This window comes from Salmo trutta, chromosome 12 (genome assembly GCF_901001165.1).
Source record: "Salmo trutta chromosome 12, fSalTru1.1, whole genome shotgun sequence".
NCBI lineage: Eukaryota > Metazoa > Chordata > Actinopteri > Salmoniformes > Salmonidae > Salmo > Salmo trutta.
In genome coordinates this window covers 60,919,777-60,947,587 of record NC_042968.1, presented here as the reverse complement: position 1 = coordinate 60,947,587, position 27,811 = coordinate 60,919,777, and the positions used below count along the sequence as shown (strand labels likewise).

The 27,811-nt window shown below is 42.5% G+C and overlaps 1 protein-coding gene across 1 annotated transcript in view; it reads left to right on the top strand.

The window, feature by feature from the left end:
• Positions 1 to 27,811, top strand: part of LOC115203922 (GDNF family receptor alpha-2) — a 75,894-nt gene that overhangs the window by 5,924 nt on the left and 42,159 nt on the right. The window contains exon 2 of the mRNA XM_029769011.1: positions 256 to 555. Coding sequence (XP_029624871.1) covers positions 256 to 555 — 300 coding nt within the window. The remainder of the gene's footprint in view (positions 1 to 255; positions 556 to 27,811) is intronic.

The window sequence follows — 27,811 nt, the reverse complement described above, 5'->3', positions numbered from 1 at the left end:
ATCGTTGGTGGTGCAATAAGATGCTCGGGAGGAGACCGCCTATCCTCCTCTTCTATATGCGGTCACTTCAAAGATTTGAACAGTGAGGTTTGTTTGTCAATTTTACTTGTTTTTGTTAGCCAAGTTGGCTAGTGAGTCTTGACTATAATTATGATCTTTCCCCCCAGATGCTGTGTGGGTGGGGGGTGTTAGTGTCAGGGTTAACAATTATTAACATTATGACTAATCATTATTCCTCTTCTCTCTCTGCTGCAGGGTGTGTTTGTGTGGTGTGTGTGTGTGGACATGGATGGAGGGAGTCCCTGGAGTGCGTGCGGGCATTAGAGCTGTGTAACGGGGACAGCCAGTGCAGCTCCAGCTACAGGATTATGCGTCAGTGCCTGTCAGGCGGGGCGCAAGATCGCCAGACCATGCTGGCTAGCAGGGAGTGCCAGGGTGCTATAGAGGTCCTACAGGATTCGTCCCTCTACAACTGTCGCTGTAAGAGAGGCATGAAGAAAGAACTACAGTGTCTGCAGAACTACTGGAGTATACACCAGGGCCTGACAGAAACCGGTGAGTTACCTGGACTACGCAGGAGGAGGGAGGGGGTTGCCTGGAGTGCATCTGCTGGCTCCGAACTCTATGCTCCCTTTGTGTTTGTGTGTATTGTGTGTGTGTTCAAGGTGGCTCCACACACACACACACACACACACACACACACACACACACACACACACACACACACACACACAAACTCTCTCTCTCTGGGCACGGGTAGCTGGCCTAGTTTAGTGGTTGCGGCAGTAGGCCTCATTAAGGAGTTTCTCTCTTTGTTCTCCCTTCCTCTCTGGACGTTTGCTGCCAACACAAACCCACAAACACATGAACACACATATGACAATGCACAAACGCACACACGCACACACACACCCTCAAGGGCATACACACTCTCCCCCTCAGCATGACTGGTGGCACACAGAGCTCAAGGGCACAGACAGAGAGAGAGTGAGCTAGAGAGGGAGCTTCTAGGTAACTGTTATCAGATATAATACAATTGTCACTGTGGCTTCCTGTTTTGCCCATAAAGAAAAATGTAAATGCTGTGCTTATATAAGCATCCCTGCTTTGGGTGTGTGTGTGGGGGGTCTGGGGGGGGGTCTGTATTATACTCTAGTATTTTCAGAAATATACTGGCTCACTAAACAAGGGAGGAGAGGAGAGGAATGGAGAAGAGAAGGAGGTGAAGAGGAGAGGAAGGGAAAGGAATGCGTGACAACAAACAACAAATATATAAAGATAACTCTATTCCATTACTCAACAATATGAAAACAGATCTAATTAAATGGAATAATCTTCCCATAAATCCTACAGGTAGAATTAACCTCTTTACAATGGCATGGCTGCTAAAGTTTTTGTGTTTATTTTCGGCTAATACCAATTACCCCACCGAAGACATTCGGACATTCTACTCGGTCGTAAGACTTTATATTGGCAAATAAAATGAATAGAATGAAAAGGAAAGTTTTACATCTTCCTAAGTCAGAGGGTGGTTTTTACCTTCCAGACTTGGAATTGTATCAACTCACCAATCAGGGCCTTTACTTGTGACATATAGTTAAATACACTAACGAGGAACAATGCTTACATCTTCAAAATGTGCATGCTCATCCCCAGAATCTTTTCGTGTGTTCTTTTCATGTGTTCAAGGATAATGCTAAGAACATTAACAACTTCATAGTATAACAGTATGGAAGATAATGAAACTTATTCTACAAGAACCAATATCACTTCCTAAAAACACAACCTTATGGAACAATCGTTGGATAGCTTTTCAAAATTCACCGATAAATTGTTTCACATGGAAAACTAAAGGCATAGAAACCATAAACGACTTTGTAACAGGAGATAAATTTATTTCCATCACAGAATTAAAAAGTAATTTTGGACTGAACAATGTACATAGGTTCAAATACAGTGCATTCAGAAAATTTTCAGACCCCTTGACTTTTTCCACATTTTGTTACAGCCTTATTCTAAAATTGATTGAATAGAATGTTTTTCTCATCAATCTACACACGATACCCCATAATGACAAAGCAAAAACATATATTTTTTAAATTGTTGCAAATGTATAAAAAATAAAAAACAAAAATACCTTGAGCTCAGGTGCATCCTGTTCCCATTGATCATCCTTGAGATGTTTCTACAACTTGATTGGAGTCCACCTGTGGTAAATTCAATTGATTGGACATGACTTGGAAAGGCACACACCTGTCTACATAAGGTCCCACGGTTGACAGTGCATGTCAGAGCAAAAAGTATTGATCTGTGGAAGGGTACCAAAACATTTCTGCAGCATTGAATGTCCCCCAAGAACACAGTGGCCTCCATCATTCTTAAATGGAAGACGTTTGGAACCACCAATACTCTTCATAGAGCTGGCCACCTGGCCAAACTGACCTATCGGGGGAGATGGTCCTTGGTCAGGGAGGTGACCAAGATCCCGATGGTCACTCTGAAAGAGCTCCAGAGTTCTTCTGTGGAGATGGGAGAACCGTCCAGAAGGACAACCATCTTTTGCAGCACTCCACCAATCAGGCCTTTATGGTAGTGACCAGACGGAAGCCACTCCTCAGTAAAAGGCACATGACAGCCAGCTTGGAGTTTGCCAAAAGGCACCTAAAGGACTTTCAGACAATGAGAAACAAGATTCTCTGGTCTGATGAAACCAAGATTGAACTCTTTGGCCTGAATGCCAAGCGCCACGTCTGGAGGAAACCTGGCACCATCCCTACGGTGAAGCATGGTGGTGGCAGCATCATGCTGTGGGGATGTTTTTCAGAGGCAGGGACTGAGAGACTGGTCAAGATCGAGGGAAAGATGAATGGATCAAAGTACAGAGAGGTCCTTGATAAACCTGCTCCAGAGCTTTCAGACTGGCGTGATGATTCAACCTTACAACTGGACAACGACCCTAAGCACACCGCCAAATAGCTATGCAGTGACACTCCCCATCCAACCTGACAGAGAACAATGGGAGAAACTCCCCAAATACAGGTGTGCCAAGCTTGTAGCATCATACCCAAGGAGACTCGAGGCTGTAAATGCTGGCAAAGGTGTTTCAACAAAGTACTGAGTAAAGGGTCTGAATAGTTATGTAAATGTGATATTTCAGTTTTTAATTTTTTTATACATTTGCAAACATTTCTAAAAAGCAGTTTTTGCTTTGTCATTATGAGGTATTGTGTGTAGATTGATGAGAAAAACAACAATTTAATCAATTTTAGAATAAGGCTGTAACGTAACAAAATGTGGAGAAAGTCAAGGGGTCTGAATACTTTCCGAATTACATATCACAAAATGTTGATTTAAAATCTTTTGGACATCAGAGCAACCTTGAGGGAATCTTATTTGAGTCTGAACATTATGTTCATATGATAGGGAAGATATACAACACCTTGCAGAGAGCCTATCCAACTGACAATCTCTTAGAAAAAAATATAAACTATTGGAACCAAGACTTAAAAAGAACTGATGTTGGCACAAGATGGAGGGAAGGTTGCAGCATAACTAACAAAATTACAGTAAAACATGTTTTATGTTTAATCAAGTATAAACTAATGTAGAGAATTTATAAAATGAGACAAAATGTACACATTTTACATCACAACGGCAGAGTCATGTCTTAAGTGTAAAACGAATAACGACTATATAAGCCATGCTTTCTGGTAATTCTATAAAGTCCAGAAGTTGTGGGCAGAGCTATACATTTGGCTGTTAGAATTATGTAAACTTACTTTTAATCCATCTGTCTGCATATTTCAAGACATGGGGGTGTAGTGAAAAAACATATACTATCAATCAATCCGCCATGTATGCCCAATGGAAAAATCTAATTATGTATTATTTAAATTTTGAAAAGCATGGGCGACCGAGAAAAACAAATTGGTACAATTTAATGCCAACTGGCAAACAATAACGCATGCACTAGGGATGGGGGAGTTAGCATGCGGGCGTGAGCAGATTAGATGTAGTCATTTTTGTTGTATGTCTGTAAATTGTTATTCGTTTGTAAAATGTTGTATATGGAGTGAAAAAAAAGCAAAAAGGGAAAAAAATATATATTTTTGGGGGAAAGGAATACATAAAGCCACATACAAACATATTTTTTGGCCTTCTTGAGTAAGGCAGCTTCAAAATGCAGGTGTTTCAGTCTAGCTCAGTGCTTTCTGTGGTGTTGGGCAGCCAGCGGAAAATACAGAGCATGGGGCTGGTAATGTTCTCTAGTTGTGCCGTGATTGGTTCAGTGTTCTGTCACTCATGGGATAATAACGTCAAATCACGCTGTGTCTACCGTAGCTTTGATTTGGCTGATCATGTCAACATTATTCCTTTGAAATCTTAGCTAGCAAGCTAGACAAGCAGTCATCGTCATGAATCAAGTCGACAGTCTACTGGCAAATCCTTTTCAATCCTTGTCATATGAAGAGAAATGATAGATTAAATTTATCGGTGCTCATCGGCCATTGGACATAAACATTACACAACAAGTTGGAAATTGCAAATTCAACAATTAGTGGTTTGGAAGGAATCAGTGGTTAGCGGTTAGTGTTGCAAATAAATCACTAGCCTGCTCTTCGGTGGAGAGGGTGTGTGGTCCAAGTCTGGGTTTAAGGGTCTCTTTTCTAAGCTTAAAAGGATAAACATTCACATGCATCACCATGGGACAGATAAGGTTAAAAACATTGGCCATGCTGTCAATCCAGCATGACTTCTCCTATGTTCAAAACAACTGGAAACTCTGAACTGGGAAATCTCAGACATCAGTGAATTCAAGACATATGGGAACGAGATCCGACTAGGAAAATATGTTTTAAACGGTCATCCAACTCGGAATTCCAAGTTGGGAACTCAGGACTCTTTCTAGAGCTCTTACCTGAATATCGCTGACGTTGTGATTCAACCTTGTTTTTTTTACAAGTTCCCACTTATCTTGAAAGAACCGTACATACAGAGAATGCCAGACTTTGATGACAAAGTTTGATGACAAAATATGCCCACAAGAAGGACCGCTGCGCCACCTGCCTGTTCAAGTGAGCACAACACACCAAGGTGAGTCCAAAAATGTATTGTATGCTGCTGCATAAATGATGCAATATGCCAGTGAGATATGTATACTGTAGCTAAGAAAGTAAAACTAATTTAATGTTGTGTAGTAAGCTGTTAATAGCCCATGTGCCTCACCCTAATAATTAGGTATTTTTCCCCCTCATAACTTGGCCTACTGTTCTGACTTGGTGGTGCACATGTAGCCTATTGCCTGTTTTAGAGAAATGTCATAATTTAATATTCTAAGAGCTTTCACTGTCTGCTTATATGCCCCCTTTATTTATTCTACAGTTATGACTTGGTGTACAGGGAGAATACTGTAAGAACGGCACATGTTCTGAATTCTGTCACTGTACATTTTAAAAGTGCTGAACAAATAGTTATATTGACTACGTCCCTCTTAGCTCGGTCATTAATGTCTTAATCGAAATTACGGATTGCCTCTTATCCTCTCATTGTTTCCTTATGCCATAGTTTGTACATCTCAGTTGTCAGTAGAAACCACATTTGTTTAAGTAAGTCAACCATACCTGTTATATATATTTTTTTAAAGGCAGTAAATTAGGCTAAATTAACTGTTTCGCAGACAGACAAAGTTCCGCTGATAGCCAGGTGTAGCTCTGGTAAGGATTCACTCCATGGTTCTGAAAAGAAAGCTCTGGCAGTTTTTGGGCCCCGTTTGTCACCGTTATAGTGCAATTATATAATGTATTGTTTAGTGTTGCCTAGTGGCTTTGCTGGCGTGCATTAAACTTTTTTGTTTTTGTTTTCCCCACCAAGATGTACATGCTAACATCACCACTGGGAACCATAATGAGTCTAAGAACCATTTTAGCTCTTCCATGCTTCTTTACAGTTCACAAAACGGTTCTTTGCTCTTTTAGTGATAATTAAAATGTAGGGGAGGCGAATATTTTGGGGCATGGTTTGTTCAGGCAGGTAACCCGTGATACAAGTCAGTATTCAATGTCCATCCATGTCTGAGGACGTTGGGAGATGACGTGGTAGCTAGCCACTAGCGGCAACAGTGAGTGCTGTTACCTTCCTGTAGGCTTTGTGGACTGGAACGGTAGACGGGGACGGGGACGTGGACAGGAACGGTGGACGGGCATAAGAATCTGCCTCTAGTTGCATGTTTGAATCCAGCGATATACTTTTTTTTTTGAATATAGATATATTTGTTTTAAGCCTATCGCAAACCTTAACCATTCGGAGTTAATGTCCAACCTTAACCTTGGAACGATACAGAGAAGCAATTAAGCACTTCTAAATTTGAAGTTTGAGAGACATGGATGAATGTCTAAGTCTGACCTGAGACTGTGAGAGCTAGTTGGATTTGCTCACAGAAAACCCTAAGTAATAGTGCCATACCAGTTTATCTCATTTCTTGTTATGCCATTACATATTATATAGGACCATGGCCAGTGACGGCTTCTTGTGAGTGACTCACGCATGGCCTTGTGTCAATTGAGAACGTTTGACGAAATCAATCAGTGGTTCTCAATTCTCTCCTCAGGGACCCCAGCTGTTCCAGAGGTAGCTCACTTGATTGAGTTTGTAAATTAGAACACAAACACATAATTGCTCTAAATTGTCACGTCCTGACCAGTAAAGGGGTTATTTGTTATTGTAGTTTGGTCAGGACGTGGCAGGGGGTGTTTGTTTTATGTGGTTTGGGGTTTGTTGGGATATGTATTTATGTAAGAGGGGTGTTTGTTTTATGTGTTCCGGGTTTTTGGGTATTGTTCTATGTTTTGTATTTCTATGTTTTTTCTATGTTGTGTATTTCTTTGTTGGCCTGCTATGGCTCTCAATCAGGAACAGCTGTACATCGTTGTTGCTGATTGGGAGTCATACTTAGGTAGCCCTTTTTTCACCTGTCTTTTGTGGGAAGTTGTTTTTGCACTGCTGTGTTTAGCCTGTAATACTGTGCGTTCGTTTGTTTTCTTGTTTTGTTTCGTTAAGTGTTCTAATAAAAGTTAATATGAGCACACAACCCGCTGCGCCTTGGTCCACTATATACGACGACCGTTACATAAATAGTACCAGAGAGGGGTTCTTTGGGTTGTAACCATAGTGGAACCCTTTTTTGGTGCTATATAGAACCCTTTTTTAAATGGTTCTTAATAGCACCACACAGGTTCAATTTAGAATCTTATGAGTGTGGTTCTTTATAGAACCTTCAAAAAAGGGTTCTATATAGCAGCAAAAAAAGGGTTCTGCTATGGTTACAACCCAAAGATCCTCTATCTGGTACTATTTAGAACCAGTATGTTTTTGTGTGTAGGACAGCATTTCCCAAACTCGGTCCTCGGGACCCCAAGGGGTGCACGTTTTGCCCTTACACTACACAGCTGATTCAAATGATCAAAGCTTGATGATTAGTTGATTATTTGAAATCAGCAGTGTAGTGCTAGGGAAAAAACAAAAGTACCGAGTTTGGAAAACCCTGGTGTAGGAGATAGGAAGGGAAGACAGAAGAGAGAAAAGAGGAGAGTGGAGGAGAAGATTCATAACGCTCTGATATATCTGTTGGTCATTTTTTATCCTCTTAACAGCTGGAGGAAAACACAATCAGCATTCTGTACATCAAATAACAACAGAACAGATGTGTTTATATACCAGGCATATGTTCACACAAATGTTAACTACAGTTTCTAATGGCCTGAGTAAACTGTAGCTAATCAGGTGAGTCATCCTAGCTTGTTATGAATAAGTTGTTGTTTAGGACTCCCTGGGTTGCAATTGTGTCACACCCATTATTTGTTGCTTCCCATTTACAAGTAGTGTTTGACATAATGCAAGCACACAACGTTTTTCTAAAATGATCAGCAGCCAAAACTTGTCTTAGAAGATGATAGGCTCTTGTTCTACTGGCATGCATTGAAATGCATGGCCTTTTTTGTGGCTTTCTTTTGCAAATGACTATGAATTAACAGACTTATTTCCTAAAACTTGTCAATACCATACCTCATATTAAGGTGTGGGAAATTCATTGTGTGACAATAAATAACTAGCAGGTCTATTTGGTTCCAGCAGCTAGAATTTGTACGTCAACAAATCAACTGTGGGAACATTGTAAAGTGGTTGTTCCACTGGATATCATAAGGTGAATGCACCAATTTGTAAGTCGCTCTGGATAAGAGCGCCTGCTAAATGACTTAAATGTAAAATGTAAAACATGGCGTCTTTCAACACCAGACAACAGAAAGAGCTGGCTGCTAATATATAAGAGATTGTACAATAGATTGTTTGTGAGGAGCTTACCTCTGCTCTTGACTTACAATTAAAACCAGTAAATGAATCATTGGCGATTCTCACTGCTAAAGTGGATACCTATTCAACTAAAGTGTAAAGACTGGAGAAGACAGCCAACGTGACAGAGGTGCGACTCCATGACCTGGAAACAGCGCAAGCTAAGTTGGAAGGGATGATCAAACGGAAACGGAAACACTCAAACATCATTCCCATAAAACCAATGTGCGAATTACAGGATTTGAAACTGGTGAGGAAGCGGGCAAACCAACTTCCTTCATGAGTAATATTTTCTATGAACAGTTCGGGCAGGAGAAGCTGCGTCCAATGCCGCAGATGCAGGGAAGGGGATCAGCATCTACCCAGATCTCAGTGCCAAACTGATACAACAGAGAGTCCTACAATGAGGTGAGATCCCAGCTACACAAGCTAAACCTGAGATGCTGCTTCATCCACCGGTAAAACGAATCTTGACACTCCAGAACACAACACACACATTTTCCAATGCCAAGGAAGCACATCAAACCCAACACACAAGGGGACAAGCCGACAGATGGAACCACATAACTAGCTCATTATTCAGCTATGCAAACCATGCACAATCACGCAGCCTAGCGTATGGCTATGATGTTGCCCTCAGCATAAGACAATGATGAGGACACCCCCTAATGTTTGGGTACAAGGAGCAATATTACTATTATTGCTGAGTATTGGACTTGTTATAATTATATTTCCTATGGTCCAGGACATTTACATAGTGATAACACCATGTCAATTACTGAACACTGGGAGTGTCATAGGTACTGGGACTGCTTTCGTGTGTGGCTACAGCATATTAAATCAATTTGGGCTAAATATGACAATAAGTCGATAGCTATCCCCGACAATTTTTGGTTTAATTTTGTATTTATTTTTTACTATTGGCGAGGAGAGATGACCATTCCAATGTGGGCTACTTACTGGAAGTGATAATGTCAGAGAAGCCGATGTTTGGAAGATATATTGGCACGGGTATTGTTAGGCCCAAGACGAAGTCAAGCAAACACCAGTTTCGAGGGAATTGTAACTTTTATAGAAGGGTTTACCAACATATTTAAATAATGATTGACATATTTTCATTAAAAACATTATTTTTATTAATTTATTCATACTATCTAATCCTTCCATGAGATATAGTCCCAACACAAATCTAAGGTTGCTACCCAAGCCGGCTGGTCGTTCGTTCGTTCTATCGGTTCGGTTACTAGAGACACAACCCAGAAGTTCAGCCTTTGTTCTGTATCTATGGATGCGACCCAGTCATTCATTCTAAATGTTCCATTGCCGTACTAGCTGATAACGTTCTTATCCCTTGCTTGCTAGCTAGCCATCTACGGCTAACTTGCAGTCTTGTCAAAAAGCGCAGCCAAAATAACGGCAAAGTAGCTGCATTTGTCTAAGCTGTTTTCTAGTGACATTTATTTGGATACATCCATAACAATGAGCTGATGTGCCACGATTTTGCCTGACATAGAAAATGTGCTCACTCGTCAGGACACTATTGTTAGCCAACAACACAGCTAATACAATCACATCAAACTAAAGCTTGAAAGACTGCAAACTAGCTGCACTTGGTTTCATTTGAACTTTTTTCAATTGACAATTCTTTGTATACTGTATATCCAAGAAAATGAGGCCAGCTGATTCATGATTTAGAAACACTGCCTGCCTGTCTGTCTCATCCCGACTCCGAACACGTTCATTACTATGGGACAGCTGGAGATCGAATTTGAATATTGAAACAATGTTGCAAAGGTCGGAGAGACAGACAGCAAGGTTTATACAAATCTCCGCTGTTGAAAACTAAATGTTAGTCTAAAAGAAATGTGACACAATGTCTAGATGCCTTTTATATCAGAGATCAAGTTTATAAATTGCCTGGCTGGGCTGATGAGACAGTGTATTGAGCAGTCAGATGGAACAGAGTAAATAGGCATTTTAACGCCATAGATTTAGCCAGTGGCTAATTGTGGAATAGACAATGGCTGGAATGTGGTTTTAATCAATCAGCATTCAGGATTAGACCCACCCATTGTATAATACTACACAATTGCTTTTTAGCTTGTTCTTCTTCCTGTTGATTCCTGCACAGTAAGACATTGTAGAACATTGTAGAATGCACAGTAAAATACTGTACATGTGTTTTACAGAATTAATGCTGTAGATAGCACTGCATATGGGTAAAATGATGGAAAATACTGTTATAAACTGTAATTGGATGCATCCTGTAAAAATTACTCTAACATACTGTATTTCTTTACAGTAATAGCTTAAGCCTACTGTAGATTCAAAGCTGCTGGGTAGGTACCTTGACTTGTTCATAAGTGTCTTTATTGCTAGCCAACGTTGAATTACTACATGTTTTCTTAGCTAACTTAGCTAGCTAGCTACACTATATATACAAAAGTATGTGGACACCCCTTCAAATTATTGGAATTGGCTATTTCAGCCACACCTGCTGCTGACCGGTGTATAAAATCATGCACACATTCATGCAATCTCCATAGACAAACATTGGCAGTAGATTGGCCTTACTGAAGAGCTCAGTGACTTTCAATGTGGAACCGTTATAGGATGCCACCTTTCCAACAAGTCAGTTCGTCAGATTTTTGCCCTGCTAGAACTGACCCGGTCAACTGTAAGTGCTGTTATTGTGAAGTGGAAACGTCAAGGAGCAACAACGGCTCAGCCGTGAACTGCTAGGCCACACAAGCTCATAGAACGGGAACGCCGAGTGCTGAAGCGCGTAGCTTGAAACAGTTGTCTGTCTTCGGTTGCAACACTCACTACCGAGTTCGAAACTGCCTCTGGATGCAACGTTAGCACAATAACTGTTTGTTGGGAGCTTCATGAAATGTGTTTCCATGGCCGAGCAGCCGCACACAAGCCTAAGATCACCATTTGCAATGCCAAGCATAGGCTGGAGTGGTGTAAAGCTCTCCTCCATTGGACTCTGGACCATTGGAAACGCATTCTCTGGAGTGATGAATCATGCTTCACCATCTGTCATTCTGCCCCAATGCATAGTGCCAACTGTAAAGTTTGGTGGAGGAGGCATAATGGTCTGGGGCTGTTTTTTATGTTTTGGGCTAGGCCCCTTAGTTCCAGTGAAGGGAAATCTTAACGCCACAGCATACAATGACATTCTAGACGATTTTGTGCTTCCACTTTGTGGCAACTGTTTGGGGAAGGCCCTTTCCTGTTTCGGCATGACAATGCCCCCGTGCACAAAGCGAGGTCCATAAAGAAATGGTTTGTAAAAATCATTATGGAAGAAATTGACTGGCCTGCACAGAACCTTGACCTCAACCCCATCGAATGCCTTTGGGATGAATCGGAATGCTGCCCGACCTCAGTAATGCTCTTGTGGCTGAATGGAAGCAAGTCCCCGCAGTAGTGTTCCAACATCTCGTGAAAATCCTTCCCAGAAGAGTGGAGGATGTTATAGCAGCAAAGGGGGGACCAACTCCATATTTATGCCCGTGATTTTGGAATGGGATGTTCCACGAACTGGTGTCCAAATACTTTTGGTCATGTAGTTAGTGTCGATTTGTTGCAAAAAGTTGCAAAATGATGTTGTGATGTCATTGCATGATGACGTCATTACGTATTAACGTAAAACTGCGTAATTTCGTAGAATACACAATAACGTTACTCAAATTGACTGGCCATCTCGGCAAAAATATATGATTTGACATTTGTTAGTTTAGATTTGTTTGTTTAGTATCACATATTTTTATTTGTAAAAGTAACACAACACATTCTATATGATCAGATTTTTTTTTAAACACAACACATAGAATTTTTGAGCAATTACACATTACACATTATTGAACACATTTTATTTATTTTCTTTTTAACTAGTAAACCTACACATTCTGAACAATTATAGTTTTAAGCAGTGTATTGGTAGTTAGTTAACATGCTACCTAACTTATCAACAATTATAGGTACAAGCTAATAACAAGGTATACATGCTATCTTATTGAACAAGCAACTTAACTCCAATAATGATGTGTGCGCTAGGCATCTCTCTCCAGCTCTCTCCAAGTTGTTGTGCTGCTTGGCTGGATAGCTGCTCAATGGTTTACTCCAGATATTGCCACTGTTCTCGCTCACACTTCAGTGCACACTGCCACCATCAGCTGTGTGTCTCCGCCAGTTCCAGAAAGTCCACTCCTTGCATACGTACTGTAAATATGATAAATCAAAGGAAATCCTCTTCATCTTCACTGTCCAACTGCATTGTCACGGAGCTGGAACCAGCAGGCGAGGATGGAGGGGCCTTAAAGCTGTATGCTGCTGTGGTGCCAAACTGCTGCAGAACTTCACTTGGTAGTTTATGCTGGTAACAGCCAGCTTCAGTCCATACCGCACCAGGAGTATGGAGTTGAGAGTGTGCAGTGACATTCTATTTCTTAACTTTGACTTGACCACACTCATTTGGCTGAACAGCCGTTCAACCTCCGCATTTGAGTGTGGCAAGGAGAGGGCAGCGAGTGCAGCTTTGCACAGTTCTTCAAATGGATTTGACCCGGAAAAGTCAGTGTAGTTATTCACTTCACTCCAAAACTCGACTGTATTTTCAGTTGAGTCCCACCTAAACAGATGGATGTTTCTCCATTGGGAAACAATTTTATCAATTGTTTGGGGCTGGAATCCCAGTAGCTCAGCTACATTAATAATTTCAGTGGTGCCTTTACTGTGCTTTAGCGTTTCCTTAACTTCTTGGGGCTATGTGGGACGTTAGCGTGCCCCCCGTGGCGCACCCTATCAACAGCAGGTGCATTTCAAGAGCGGCAAATTTGAAACCAAATAAATGTCAAAATTCAAATTTCTCAAACATACAACTAACTTACACCTTTTGAAAGATAAACATCTCCTTAATCTAACCACGTTGTCCGATTTCAAAAAGGTTTTACGGGGAAAGCATAAAGTTATGTTATGTTAGGAGAGTACATTGACAATAGCTGTGTGTAATGTATTGTCGATTCAAAGACAGGCGTCACCAAAACCATAAAATCAGCTAAAATTATGCACTAACCTTTTACAATCTCCATCAGATGACACTCCTAGGACATTATGTTAGACAATGCATGCATTTTTAGTTCTATCAAGTTCATATTTATATCTAAAAACAGCGTTTTACTATGGCGTTGATGTTCAGGAAATCGTTTCTCTCCAATACCGGCAGTCAAGTCATGACAACAAAATAATTAATTAATATTAGAAAACATTGGTAAAATATTATATTGTCATTCAAAGAATTATAGATTTACATCTCTTGAACGCAATGGACTTGCCAGATTTAAAATTAACCTTACTGGGAAATCACACTTTGCAATAATCTGAGCACTGCGCCCAGAAAAATACGCATTGCGATACAGACTAACCGCCATGTTGGAGAGATCTAAAATCGAAAATACTATGTAAATAATCCATTACCTTTGATTCTCTTCATCAGATGTCACTTCCAAAGAATCCCAGGTCCATAACGAATGTACTTTTGTTCAAAAAAGCTCATCATTTATGTCCAAAAACCTCCGTGTTGTTAGCACATGATCTAAGCCAGCCGGACTTCACTTCACGAACGGAAAAAATATATTTACGTTCGTTCAAACATGTCAAACGTTGTATCGCATAAATCATTAGGGCCTTTTTTAACCAGAACATGAATAAAATTCAAGGCGGACCATTGGGTTCTCTTTTAAAACGTTTCGGAATGAGAGTAGCCACCATCAACTCGCACGCAAGGTGTCTAATGGGCCATCACAGTTCCAAGGCTCTTATTCGGTCAGATCTCACTGTAGAAGACTCAAAACACTTTGTAAAGGCTGGGGACATCTTGTGGAAGCAATAGGAAGTGCCAAAACATTCCTCACCCCCTTTGTTTTTCAATGGTATAGGCTTAAAGTCAATTCAACACATCAGGTATCCACTTCCTGTCAGAATCTGTCTCAGGGTTTTGCCTGCCAAATGAGTTCTGTTATACTCACAGACACCATTCAAACAGTTTTTGAAACTTTAGGGTGTTTTCTATCCATATATAATAAGTATATGCATATTGTAGTTACTGGGTAGGATTAGTAACCAGATTAAATCGGGTACATTTTTTTATCCAGCCGTGAAAATACTGCCCCCTATACCCTAACAGGTTAACACTGAACAAGGCCATGTTTCGCAAGGCTTCAAAGTTGTCTGGGAGCCTTGCTTGCAGCTCCTTGCTTAAAGCAACAATGTAGTTGATGCACTGTCTCCGAATGACCTTTTCGTCCGCTGGCGCAAGACGGAGTTGGTACACCGTGCTCTCGAAAAGGTACCCAAGGTATGGTAATGGACTGAGATGTCCATCAATGGCATCTTTCAGGACATCAATTTTTGCCATAGGGTTGACTACCCTGCTGCAAATTGATGTTAAGAGGTTTACCAGATTGTCCAAAAGCTTGACAGGATCTGTTTGCTCTCCCTCAAATGACTTCACTGCAACTTGTACGTCGGACAGGATTGATTTAAAGAATGTCAGGTAGACATAGTTGGTCTTGTCCATGTACATGGCGTGGGGCACATCCGCCATGTAGTAATGCTCACTGGCCTTGGTCAACTCAAAGTGGAGTTTCAGTTCTTCCCACTTGCTCAATCGATAGCCAACATGTGGCACACACTTTGGTGATCTGCAGTGGTTTTTGGCCACAATTTGTATGCCTCTCGCCGTTTTGTGGAAATCGAAAACCAGTTGTAGTTTCCCTGATTAAGTACTCAACACTCCTAGGGATGGTTTCTTTGGATGCTGCACTGACAGCTAATTGTAAAGAATGGCACACACAGTTGATGAGTAACAAATTGATCAATGCACATTCTTCCTTTAAAATCCTGTGCACCCCGTTGTGCACCCCAGTCATCACGGACGCATTATCAGTGCCAATACCCTGAAGATTCTCTTTTTTAAGGTTACACTTCTCAAGAAACTCAACTACCACCTTTGCTATTGATCTGTCATCGCCCCCCTCCAATTCAACTTACCCGAGAAGTGTGGACACAACGGTTCTTCTTTTAGCACTGAAATACCGAATCCCCACACCCAGGTATTTCGAGACACTGACATCAGTGGACTCATCCAAAAGGAGACTGAACTTCTCATCCCCACATCTGATGTTACCCTTTTGAGAAAATAAGTAGCCAGTACTCCCCTTACCATTTCTGTGCACTTGGTGCTGTGCATTTGGAAGTTGTTGCTGCCACAGAATCTGAAAAGGCAGCTTTGCAAGCCGTACCTAAATGGTCGCATGCTAGCAGCAAGCAATGTTCCGCATTGGCCATAGTAGCTTCTGCGCATTTGCAGTTATCCACTTTCTTAACCAACTGTGGCAATGTAGACTGTATTGCGGGGTTGTACAGTTTTGATTTATTTATATACGTTGCTGTAGCACAATGTTTTTTGATGTCATACATTTTTGCAAGCATATCTGCTTTGCAGTACGCACAGTATGCCTGACAATCATACCCAATTACTGGCTTCAGCCACCCTTTAAATTCAGGTACAGACTCCCACTCTTTTCTGTACTTCTGGCTGTACAATTTTGATTGAGACATGTTGATTGATGTTGTAAGTTCTGTTCAAGATCAAACATTTGTGACCAACTATATTCATTGGGTTCATCTCATCGAACGCATACTACTGATGCTGCAGTCAGCCAACAATGATTTGCAATTTGCTGAAATTGCTGCTGGCCTACTGCTGCCTGTGCACGAGCTGAGCGCCTACTGCTGACGTCATTCACAATGCACTTTTGAAGCTAGGCACGTGTGTTGTGACTGAGTGTGTGACAGAGAAAATCGTTTTTGTGTCATTTAGAGGGAAAATGCGTGCATTTTAGCGTTTGAGTCACTTTTCAAAAGTTGCTAAAAGTTCAAAATACATTTTTAAAAGTAGCTAAATTTGTTGCTAGGTGCTGTTTGAAAAGAAGTTGCCAGGGTAGTCTGAAAAGTTGCTTAATCTAACACCAAAATTGCTAAATTGGCATCACTGCATGTAGTGTAGTTAGCTAGCTCAAGTTGACACAAGACATTTCAGTCTTTTCTAAATTGCTCATAAATATCTTGCTGTGCAACCGAGAAAAAAATCACCCAGATAATAATTGTTGTGATGATGGCTTTTAGGTAAGCTACAATGCAGCCTCTGAGTGTCACAGAGAATATATTGAGTGCAGATTCGTGACCGTTTTTACCATTACTACAGAGAAAATGTCTTATTTCTAGCATTTCAAAAGATTAGTGCCAAATTTATTACTGGTGTAGAAATTATTAAATTAAATTAGAATGTCATCAAGGCAAAGGGTGACTACTTTGAAGAATCTCAAATATAAAATATATTTAGATTTGTTTAACACTTTTTTGGTTACTACATGATTCTATATGTGTTATTTCATACTTTTGACATCTTTACTACTATTCTACATTGTAGAAAATAGTAAAAAGAAAGAAAAACCCTTGAATGAGTAGGTGTGTCCGAACTTTTGACTGGTACTGTATGTCTTAAGACCAAAAATATGCTTCTTCAGAGATTCCGTATGTTATGCTACAACCCTGTAATTATAGTGCAAGGGGAGGGGAACCAAGGAGGGAGAGCTGAGGCCTAGGGAGGAGGGGGGCTGGGGAAGGGGGGACGGGGAAGGGGAGGTGGGGGAATGGTATATAGACAGGGTCTTCTCGGTGGGAAGCAACCAATGGTTGTGTTGGCCCTGCTTATATTTTACACCCATGGGCTTATCAACACTAAAGATAACAATTACATTGTAGATAAACAATGGCAACACTAGCTATTCTCAAATAGAACTTGAAAGGCCTTGATAGTCCTATCAAACGTTCCAGCTGTCTTGATATTCCATCAAGACACCATATTGATATAGCAATGCTCCAAGAAACACTTCTGCTCTAAAAGGACACATTCATATGAGCTTACGTGTTTTTTTATCTGAAAAGCTTATTGTTAGAATTAACTGAATTCAAACTGGTTATTGGAACAGACATGAATGCCATGCTGGACATGTGGGACAAATCCACTAAGACCAACTACAATTCACAGGCAACCAATGGTCTCCAACACATACTCTCTGATTACTTCGGAGCTCTTAACTCTAAAGCAAAAGAATACTGTTTCTATTCAAACAGGCAAAAAACATTATCCCGAATCGTTTTCATACTATCTACTCCTCTGTTTTCTTTAATCAAAAAATAGAAATTTGATATGAGCCTATCTGATCATCATGCCTACTACTGCCAGTTACACTTCAGAATATCCTAAACGAGCCACAAGATGGCACTTTAATGTCTCCTTACTACAATATCCTACTTTCTGTGAACAATTTGAAAAACAGAATTGAATTAATTCAGTCGATGATGCTTGGAATTTAGGTTTTATTAAAAACAATACAACTGCATTTGCATCTGGGCTTAATAAATCACAATTAAAGAAGATATCCGAATTGGAAAAGTTGGTAACGACATTAGAGCGTTCTCAATAATCACTTTTTTCATACCAGGTAGCAACTACTCCCCTCCTGTACTTCTTGTTCATTCATGACTGCATGGCCATGTACTACTCCACCATCATTAAGTTTGCCGACGACACAACAGCGGTAGGCCTGATCACCAACAATGATGAGACAGCCTATAGGGAGGAGGTCATAGACCTGGCCGTGTGGTGCCAGGATAACAACCTCTCCCTGAACGTGATCAAGACAAAGGAGATGATTGTGGACTACAGGAAAAGGAGGACTGAGCACGCCACCATTATCCTCAAAGGGGATGTAGTGGACCAGGTTGAGAACTTCAAGTTCCATGGTGTCCATAATCACCAACAAACTATCATGGTCCAAACACACCAAGACAGTCGGGAAGAGGGTATGACATAGCCTTTTTCCCTCTCAGGAGACTGAAGAGATTTGGCATGGGTCCTCAGATCCTCAAAAAGTTCTACAGGTGCACCATCTAGAGCATCCTGACTGGTTGCATCACTGCCAGGTATGGCAACTGCTCGGCCTCTGACCGTAAGGCACTACAGAGGGTAGTGCGTACGGCCCAGTACATCACTGGGGCCAAGTTTCCTGCCTGTTTTCTCTGCTCGGCAAGCGATAACGGAACACCAAGTCTAGGTCCAAAAGGTTTCTTAACACCTGGTTTCTATCCAAATCTACTAATAATATGCATATATTAGCTTCTGGGCCTGAGTAGCAGGCAGTTTACTCTGGGCACGCCTTTCATCCGAACGTGAAAATACTGCCCCCTATCCCAATGAAGATAATTACATGACTGTGACATGCAAAAACTTGGTATATTTGGAATGAACACATCTGGGAGATTATGAGGAAATGATGAGAAGATAGATAGGAGTTACATAGTTCAGAATACACAAGATAAAGCACACACAAAATAACATATATATTTTTTTCAAAGTCATCTTCATTGACAAGCTATAAGTGAATTATTGATGACTAGAGCTGGAAACACATCAGATGGCTTCCACAACATGTGAACAATATCAGAAAAAAATGGGATTGATAGACGTAACTAGAAATAAATAATAGTACAAATCTGCACAAAAGCAATAATGGCATTAAAATTAAGAAGTGTCGATATGACAGAAGTCTAAAATAGTCAATTATTTATATGTCGAATACCATTGCAAATATATCTGTTTCTTTGTCATCAAAATGAAGGTAGCGCATGATCTCTCTGAAGCAATCCCGTGATATGGTTTCTCCAAAGAAAAGTATCCCATGCATGCATGACCAGAAGCTCCTCATATACACGCTCTTTCCACCAAATTCTCCACGGACATACAGGATTGAAATGAAGGCTTCAGCTCATCAACAGACTGATCCCAGACTGTGTCCATGCTCCGTGTGTGCCTAATAGGCTGCCCACACTGCTCGCGCGCGTCAACGAGTGTTAGCGTTGCCAAGGGCTAAAATAGAACTCCTTTCTATTTCTGACACAGATCGCGCTGCAAGTCCTGCCTCTCCCATCTCCTCATTGGTTTATAGAAGCAGGTACCCACGTGCCATCTCCTCATTGGTTATACCCACGTGGGTGATTGAAAGACAAACTGTGTTGCCGGTCGGTATAGTAATACTATGAAAGCTTAGATGCCAATTACCATATAAGTTCAAAGATGAAAAAGCCTGGAAGGATGAGAGATGACTAGAAACGATTCGGTTGACCCTTTTATGTGTGGATTAATTGTCGGAGTAGAGGACCTTGTGCATTTCAGGTAAAATAACAACTCAATGTTTATATCCCAGGACAAATTAGCTAGCAACAGCAAGCTAGCTAAATAGGACAAATTAGCTAGCAAATGCAAGCTAACTAGCTAAATTGCCATAAATGTTTAATGCTTTTCGACCTGTTCCCAAATTAATGTAATTGGTTAAGAGTTTGTTTTGATATTTTAACCTGCGTGTTGAGATTGCGTTTGGTGTAGGGGGACAAAATAAATGTATGCACGATGGCGCACGATAGCGCACGCGCACAGCCGGTTTGGGTTCCGTGTTAGCCACAGTACAGTCCCTGAATTCTGTAGTATGTCCATGTCACATTGCTGATGTTGTTTTTTTCTTGATGTAGGGCCTGATCTTTCAGTTATGACATTTTGTGCTGATAATCGGCCTGTAGAATTGTCACCGGCTTGTTCTATCTAAAAGGTGCCATCCTTTCCTCTCTCCTGTCTCACCGTTTGTCACGTCCTGACCAGCAGATGGAGCTAGTGTTTTAGTTTTGGGGTCAGGACGTGGCATGTTTGTGTGGATGATTGGGACTTCCAATTGAAGGCAGGTGTGTATAGTTGCCTTTGATTGGAAGTCCTATATAGGTGTTGTGTTTCTCTTTGGGGTTGTGGGTGGTTGTTTTTGCACTGCGTTTATAGCCTGTAAAACTGTTACTGTTGTCACCTTTATTGTTTTTTCAAGTGGATGCTTTACTCTTTTTTGGTAATAAAAAACCATGAGTATTCACATACCTGCTGCGCCTTGGTCCATTTATGAAGACAACTGTTACAGAACCACCCACCAAAGGACCAAGCAGCAGAAGAGGAGGAAGCCACAGGAGAGAAAAGGGGAGGAATGGACATGGGAGGACGTCCTGGACGGCAAGGGAGCCTACACCTGGGAAGAGATCCTAGCCGCAAGGGATCGCCTCCCATGGGAACAGGTGGAGGCACTCAGGAGAGCGGAGGCAGCTGGACAGAGGAACCAACATGAATGTTATGCTGGAACACGGCTGGCGAGGAAGCTGGAGAGGCACCCCCAATAAACAATTTTGGGGGGGGCACACGGGTAGCTTGGCCAGGCCAGGGAAGAGCCATAAGCCAGCTACCCGTGACTACAGGGAGGTGCATATGAGGTGGAGGGCGCCATGTTACGCTGTAATACGCACCATCTCGCCTATACGGACGCACAGCCCAGTTCGCCCAGTACCAGCGCCCCGCAGGTGCCAGGGCAAGGGGAGCATCGAGCCGGAAGGGGTGATGCCAACCCTGCACTCAAGACCGCCAGTGCGCCCTTTCGGTCCGGTGTTTCCCGCTAGACGCACTAGCATGGAGGTGCGTGTCTCCAGGCTGGCACGTCCAAATACAGCCCCACGCATCAGGAGTCTAGTGTGTCAGCCCAGCCTTGCCAGTCAACAGTCACCAGAGCTGCCCGCCAGTCAACAGTCACCAGAGCTGCCCGCCAGTCAACAGTCACCAGAGCTGCCCGCCAGTCAACAGTCACCAGAGCTGCCCGCCAGTCAGCAGTCACCAGACTGCCCTGAACTGCCAGAGTGGCCAGACTGCCCTGAACTGCCAGAGTGGCCAGACTGCCCTGAACTGCCAGAGTGGCCAGACTGCCCTGAACTGCCAGAGTGGCCAGACTGCTCTGAACTGCCAGAGTGGCCAGACTGCCCTGAACTGCCAGAGTGGCCAGACTGCCCTGAACTGCCAGGGTGGCCCGACTGCCCGGTTCTGCCAGGGTGGCCCGACTGCCCGGTTCTGCCAGGGTGGCCCGACTGCCCGGTTCTGCCAGGGTGGCCCGACTGCCCGGTTCTGCCAGGGTGGCCCGACTGCCCGGTTCTGCCAGAGGTGCCCGCCTGCCCTGATCTGCCAGGGTGCCCTGCCTGTCAGGATCTGCCAGAGTGGTCCTCCTGTCCTCCGGTCCAGCCCGAGTGGTCCTCCTGTCCTCCGGCCCAGCCCGAGTGGCCCTCCTGCTCTCCGGCCCAGCCCGAGTGGCCCTCCTGCCCTCCGGCCCAGCCCGAGTGGCCCTCCTGCCCTCCGGCCCAGCCCGAGTGGCCCTCCTGCCCTCCGGCCCAGCCCGAGTGGCCCTCCTGCCCTCCGGCCCAGCCCGAGTGGCCCTCCTGCCCTCCGGACCAGCCCGAGTGGCCCTCCTGCCCTCCGGACCAGCCCGAGTGGCCCTCCTGCCCTCCGGTCCAGCCCGAGTGGCCCTCCTGCCCTCCGGTCCAGCCCGAGGGGCCCTCCTGCCCCCAGGCCCAGCCCGAGGGGCCCTCCTGTCCCCCGGCCCAGCCCGAGGGGCCCTCCTGTCCTCCGGTCCAGCCCGAGTGGTCCGTCTGCCAGGGTCAGCCCGAGTGGCCCGTCTGCCCGGCGCAGCTATCGGCGCCATCAAAGTGGGCGACGCCAAAGGTGGAGCGAGGTCCACGGCCTGCACCTGAGCCACCTCCAGGATAGGTGGGTTGGGGAGGGAGGGTGTAGCACAGTGCTGTCGGTGACGGCAGCCACCCTCCCTTCCCTCTCTTATTGTTTAGGGGTTATTGTTTATGGGGTTTTTGTTGGTGTTTTTCTGTTGGTAGGTGCATTCCGGGGTCTGCACCTTGAGGGGGGGGTACTGTTACGTCCTGACCAGCAGATGGAGCTAGTGTTTTAGTTTTGAGGTCAGGACGTGGCATGTTTGTGTTGGGAATGTTTGTGTGGATGATTGGGACTTCCAATTGAAGGCAGGTGTGTATAGTTGCCTTTGATTGGAAGTCCTATATAGGTGTGTGTGTTTTTCTTTGGGGTTGTGGGTGGTTGTTTTTGCACTGCGTTTATAGCCTGTAAAACTGTTACTGTTGTCACCTTTATTGTTTTTTCAAGTGGATGCTTTACTCTTTTTTGGTAATAAAAAAACATGAGTATTCACATACCTGCTGCGCCTTGGTCCATTTATGAAGACAACCGTTACACCGTTTCATTTGGTGGTGGCGTGGGCACCTACTCAGTGTGCACCGTCCTGTTTTTTTGCCCTTAGATCTCGGAGATGTAGGTTATTCAGGCTGAGGCTCAGAATTAGAAGAAGAATCATCAGAGATGTCATGATTAATTTCATCCCTGCCATCTGAGTCGTTTTCATTCAGATCTTGTAGCAGCGCTAACACAGCATGTGCATCCATTCGTCTTGGTCTTCTTGTCATTGTAAATTACGCAAGTTCTCACTGTGTACTCGAAGTAGGCCAGAGTGACTGATAAAACTGCTTGGATTTCGTGGACATATAGGGTACATATTATTTTGATACTATAATTAGAATGTATCAATACAATAGAATGGCTCGCCCTGTTCTTCATTCACAATTAGTGATTGCATAATTATGCATCATTCCCTTCCACACACTCATCAACTCACCCATTCTACACCATTCTACTTTAACTTAATGTACTTCATCTTTTGTTATGTGTGAAATTAGTTTCGGTATAGTTTAGGTTAATGTTTCAAGGCAATTATTGGGTTGATTATCAACTGGGCACGGCACATTCCACTGTCAGGAGAAGGAGTGGAGCAAGCCCTTCTGTCTGGGAGAAGGAGGGGCAATGGGGGAAAATCATTAAAAAAATGACTTACCCTCATAAAACTGGTTATAACTCCAGATAGGTTTGTGATATTAAGATTCTAACAATGGCAGTGTCTTATATAGACTTATTTAGGAAAAGGCTAGGACGGAGGCAGGTATATATTCTATATTTACAACTTAGGTTAGCTATGGTGGCCTATAGAGTCTCTTGGGAAACTCCACTACCAAACCATCCAATGATGGCATTTAAACAGCAAATAAATTATCTGGGCTTCCAAAAGGACTAATCTCTATAATATATAAACCACTTTCGGAAAGCTCATTTTCTGAGCTAGTCATTTAAAAAAGTATGGCCACATATCTAAGTGAATCTGAACAACCCTTTAACTGGAATATGGAAAAATATGACATTGGCATCCCCAAATCTGAACCATCAACTTATGCATTTAAAAAAAATCACAGCCTGTGTTTAACACCAAGGAAACGTTTCATGACAAAATTGGCCTCAACTCCCAACTGTTCACAGGTAGTCACATTCCTTCATATGATGTAGGAGTGCCCTGCAGTTAAATGTTTCTGGGATAAGTGCGTGAATGTAAATATTCAGTGCTTTGCATCTTCTATGTTACTTATCGATGATCGCTCCTTGAATCTCTCAATAAATGAGAGACGATTACTGCTGGCAGGCAGAACTGCGGCAAAAAAAAAACGATTTTGGCTCTCAGATGGAAATCATCTCACTCTCTCCCAATTCACCGGTGGATACAGTTAGTGTACTAGAAGTTAAAACGTTTGAATTTTCGACAGCTAGAATGAATGGTGCTAGTAAAGAAACAATTGCGGCCTGGACAAATACACTTCTCAGCTAAAGCCGAACACATACAAATAAACTACCTACACTAAACAAAAATATAAACGCAACATGCATGAGTTAAATCATATAAGGATATCAGTCAATTTAAATATATTAAATAAATAAATTAGGCCCTTTTAATCTATGGATTTCACATGCCTTGGAATACAGATATGCATATGTTGGTCACAGATACTCTATCTTTAAAAAAAAAGGTGGGGCGTGGATCAGAAAACAAGTCAGTATCCGGTGTGACCACCATTTTCCTCATGCAGCGCAACACATCTACTTCGCATATAGTTGATCAGGCTGTTGATTGTGGCCTGTGGAATGTTGTCCCACTCCTCTTCAATGGCTGTGCGAAGTTGCTGAATATTGGCGGGAACTAGAACATGTTGTCGTACACGTCGATCCAGAGCATCCCAAACATGCTAAATGGGTGACATGTCTGGTGAGTATGCAGGCCATGGAATTACTAGGACATTTTCAGCTTCCAGGAATTGTGTAGAGATCCTTGCGACATGGGGCCGTGCATTATCATGCTGAAACATAAGGTGATGGCGGCAGATGAATGGCACGACAATGGGCCTCAGGATCTCGTCACGGTATCTCTGTGCATTCAAATCGCCGTCGATACAATGCAATTGTGTTCGTTGTCCGTAGCTTATGCCTACCTATACCATAACCCCACCGCCACTATGGGGAACTCTGTTCACAACGTTGACATCAGCAAACTGCTTGCCCACACAATGCCATATGTCTGCCATCTGCCTGGTACAGTTGAAACCACAATTCATCCATGAAGAAGGGGTGGAAACATGGTTTCCAGGTGGGGGGTTGAGACATGTTGGTTGGGTGGGATTGGGGAAATGGGGGGGGGTGGGAGGTTGGGGGTGGAGGCTAAATGTATTGTTACTTTTTTCTCTGTGGTATGATCATGGTGATCAATGCTTTGTATTTGTGTACTTAAAAAAAAGTTTTCCTTCTTCTTTTAGAGTGGCACCCAACTGGTGGATGTGCACTATGAAATTATATAAACTTGTGTATTGTGCCTGTAGCCTCTCCCCAACAAGAAAAATATATGGTCACAAATATATATATTTTTTATCAGCAGCCAGTCCCAAACAGATCGGTTAATCGGGGTTGGCTATCATTGGCTGTTAATCACAGCCCTTGTTTGTCGGTTCTTCGTGTTAAGTGCTTATTAAACTGACGGGACTGTGGCTTATCCATCACACACGCACACACACGCGCGCAGACACACACACACACAACGGCTGAAAGGAACACAGCAGAGCAGGGTTCATCAGGTATTGTTCTCTGCAACACATTGGGGAACGAAGAGCAGCCTAGTGATGCCAACAGTTAGCATCCAAGCTAATAAATCAGCTTTCACTCTAATGACTCCGCCATGTAGCATTCAGGCACTCGGGTATTTGGCGATCAAGCTAATCTCTCAGGTTTCTAGTATTGACTCAGGTATTTAGCATGCAGGCTAACACATCAACAAGGATAATTCAGACTAATGGATTACTCATTTAGCATTGACTCAGGTATTTAGCCTACAAGCTAATCACTGGGATACGTAGCATTCGGGATAATAAATAACTAATTTGCCATTCAGACTAATGAGGGAGCTTAGTGCTGTTCCACTGAGGAATGGCACTGTTGTTCTCTGTTTACTCACTTCATTTTCTGGCATGAAACACACACACACACACACACACACACGTACAGTCAAGTAAAAAGAAACAGCTTGTGTGACTCACGAGATGAATGATTAAGCGAATCCAAAAACCGAGTAGGCAGAAAAATATTGTGTTAGAACATGCATATGTATGTGTGTGTGTGTCGCTGGTGATTTAGAGTCTGTGTAGGGCTAGAACAAAACTGTGCACTGGGTGGTGGTGCCTCAGGAGAGAGTTGAGAAACAGTGATTTAGTGCTAAGTATGCAGCTGAACTAGAGCAGAAATACCCTTGTGAAAAATGAATGAACTACATATGCAAGAGAAGAACTCACAGTTCGCTCATTAGTGTGTTCCACCCACAAACACACATGCGCACACTTACACACAGGAACACACATGCACACTCAGACAGACAGAGTAGGGTAATTAAAAGTAATTATTCACAATTCTGCTAGGTCTGCGTGGATCAGTGTTCAGGCTGTTGAGGCAGTTTACTGTTTCACTCATTACAGGATAAACAAAACAAATCTACATCCCTCCCTCCTCTCCTCAGTAATAATTAAAAAGGGGATGAGGAGGAGGAGTGAAAGATGAGAGGAGGGCTTGAGAGAGGAATGCAGCTAAAGCAGTTTCTCACTCCTCAAATTCAGCTTACTCCACAACACGCATGCAATAACACCCCCCCCTTCCCTCCCACACACACACACACACACACACACACACACACACACACACACACACACACACACACACACACACATACACACACACACACACACACACAACACCAGTGGTTCCCAATCATCGGTACTAAGACTTGAGAAGACTAATGAGACCATAGGCCTACTGGTACAATGCACATGAGGGGGTACTTCTGGGGTACTCCGGGCAGAGCAAAATTCAGTTGGTGGTACAGTAGCTTCAAGTTTCAAGTTATACTAGTATACTGTATGGTATACACTGTCCAACAAAATGCTTACTTGTAGGTTCCTTCTTGCAATAAGAAATAAAAGATAATATGAACATAAAGTAAATGGCTCAGTATAATAGAATAAACATTTTAGCATAAAAAAGCACAATGTACAGTACAATATTTACACGTGTTTTGAAGAAGGGGGATTGGAGGCTAGTGTTTAAATTGTGCAGTATTTAGCAATCATAATAAGAGTCTGGTAGCAGTCGTGATGTGTGTGTAGCATGAGTTTAAATGTGTGTGTGTGTGTGTGTGTGTGTACAGTGCCTTCAGAAAGTATTCACACCCGTTGACTTTTTCTACATTTTGTTGTGTTACAGCCTAAAAGGCAACTATTGGTAGATGGGTAAAAAATGTTTTAAAAAATGACATTGAATATCCATTTAAGCATGGTGAAGTTATTAATTACGCTTTAGATGATGTATCAATACACCCAGTCAATGCGAAGATACAGGCATCCTTCCTAACTCAGTTGACGGAGAGGAAGGAAAACACTCAGGTATTTCACCATGTGGTCAATGGTGACTCTAAAACAGTTTAATGGCTGGGGTAGGAGAAAACTGAGGATGGATCAACAACATTGTAGTTACTCCACAATATTAACCTACAGTATCTGACAGAGTGAAAATAAGGAAGCCTGTACAGAATAAAAATATTCCAAATCATGAATCATGTTTGCAACAAGGCACAAAACTAATACTGCAAAAAATGTGGCAAAGCAATTCACTTTTTGTCCTGAATACAAAGTGTTATGTTTGGGGCAAATCCAATACAACACATTATTGAGAACCACACTCCATATTGTCTTGATTTGATTTGACACTGGAGTTGTTTACCAAGAAGACATTGAATGTTCTTGAGTGGCCAAGTTACAGTTTTGATTTAAATCTGCTTGGCAAGATTTGAAAATGGTTATCTAGCAATGAGCTTGAAGAATTTAAAAAAGAATAATGGACATATTGTATAATCCAGGTGTGCAAAGCTCTTATAGACTTACCCAGAAAGACTCACAGCTGTAATCGCTACCAAAGGTGATTTGAACGTATTGACTCAGGGGTATGAATACTTATGTAAATACATATTTTTGTATTTCCTTTTCAATA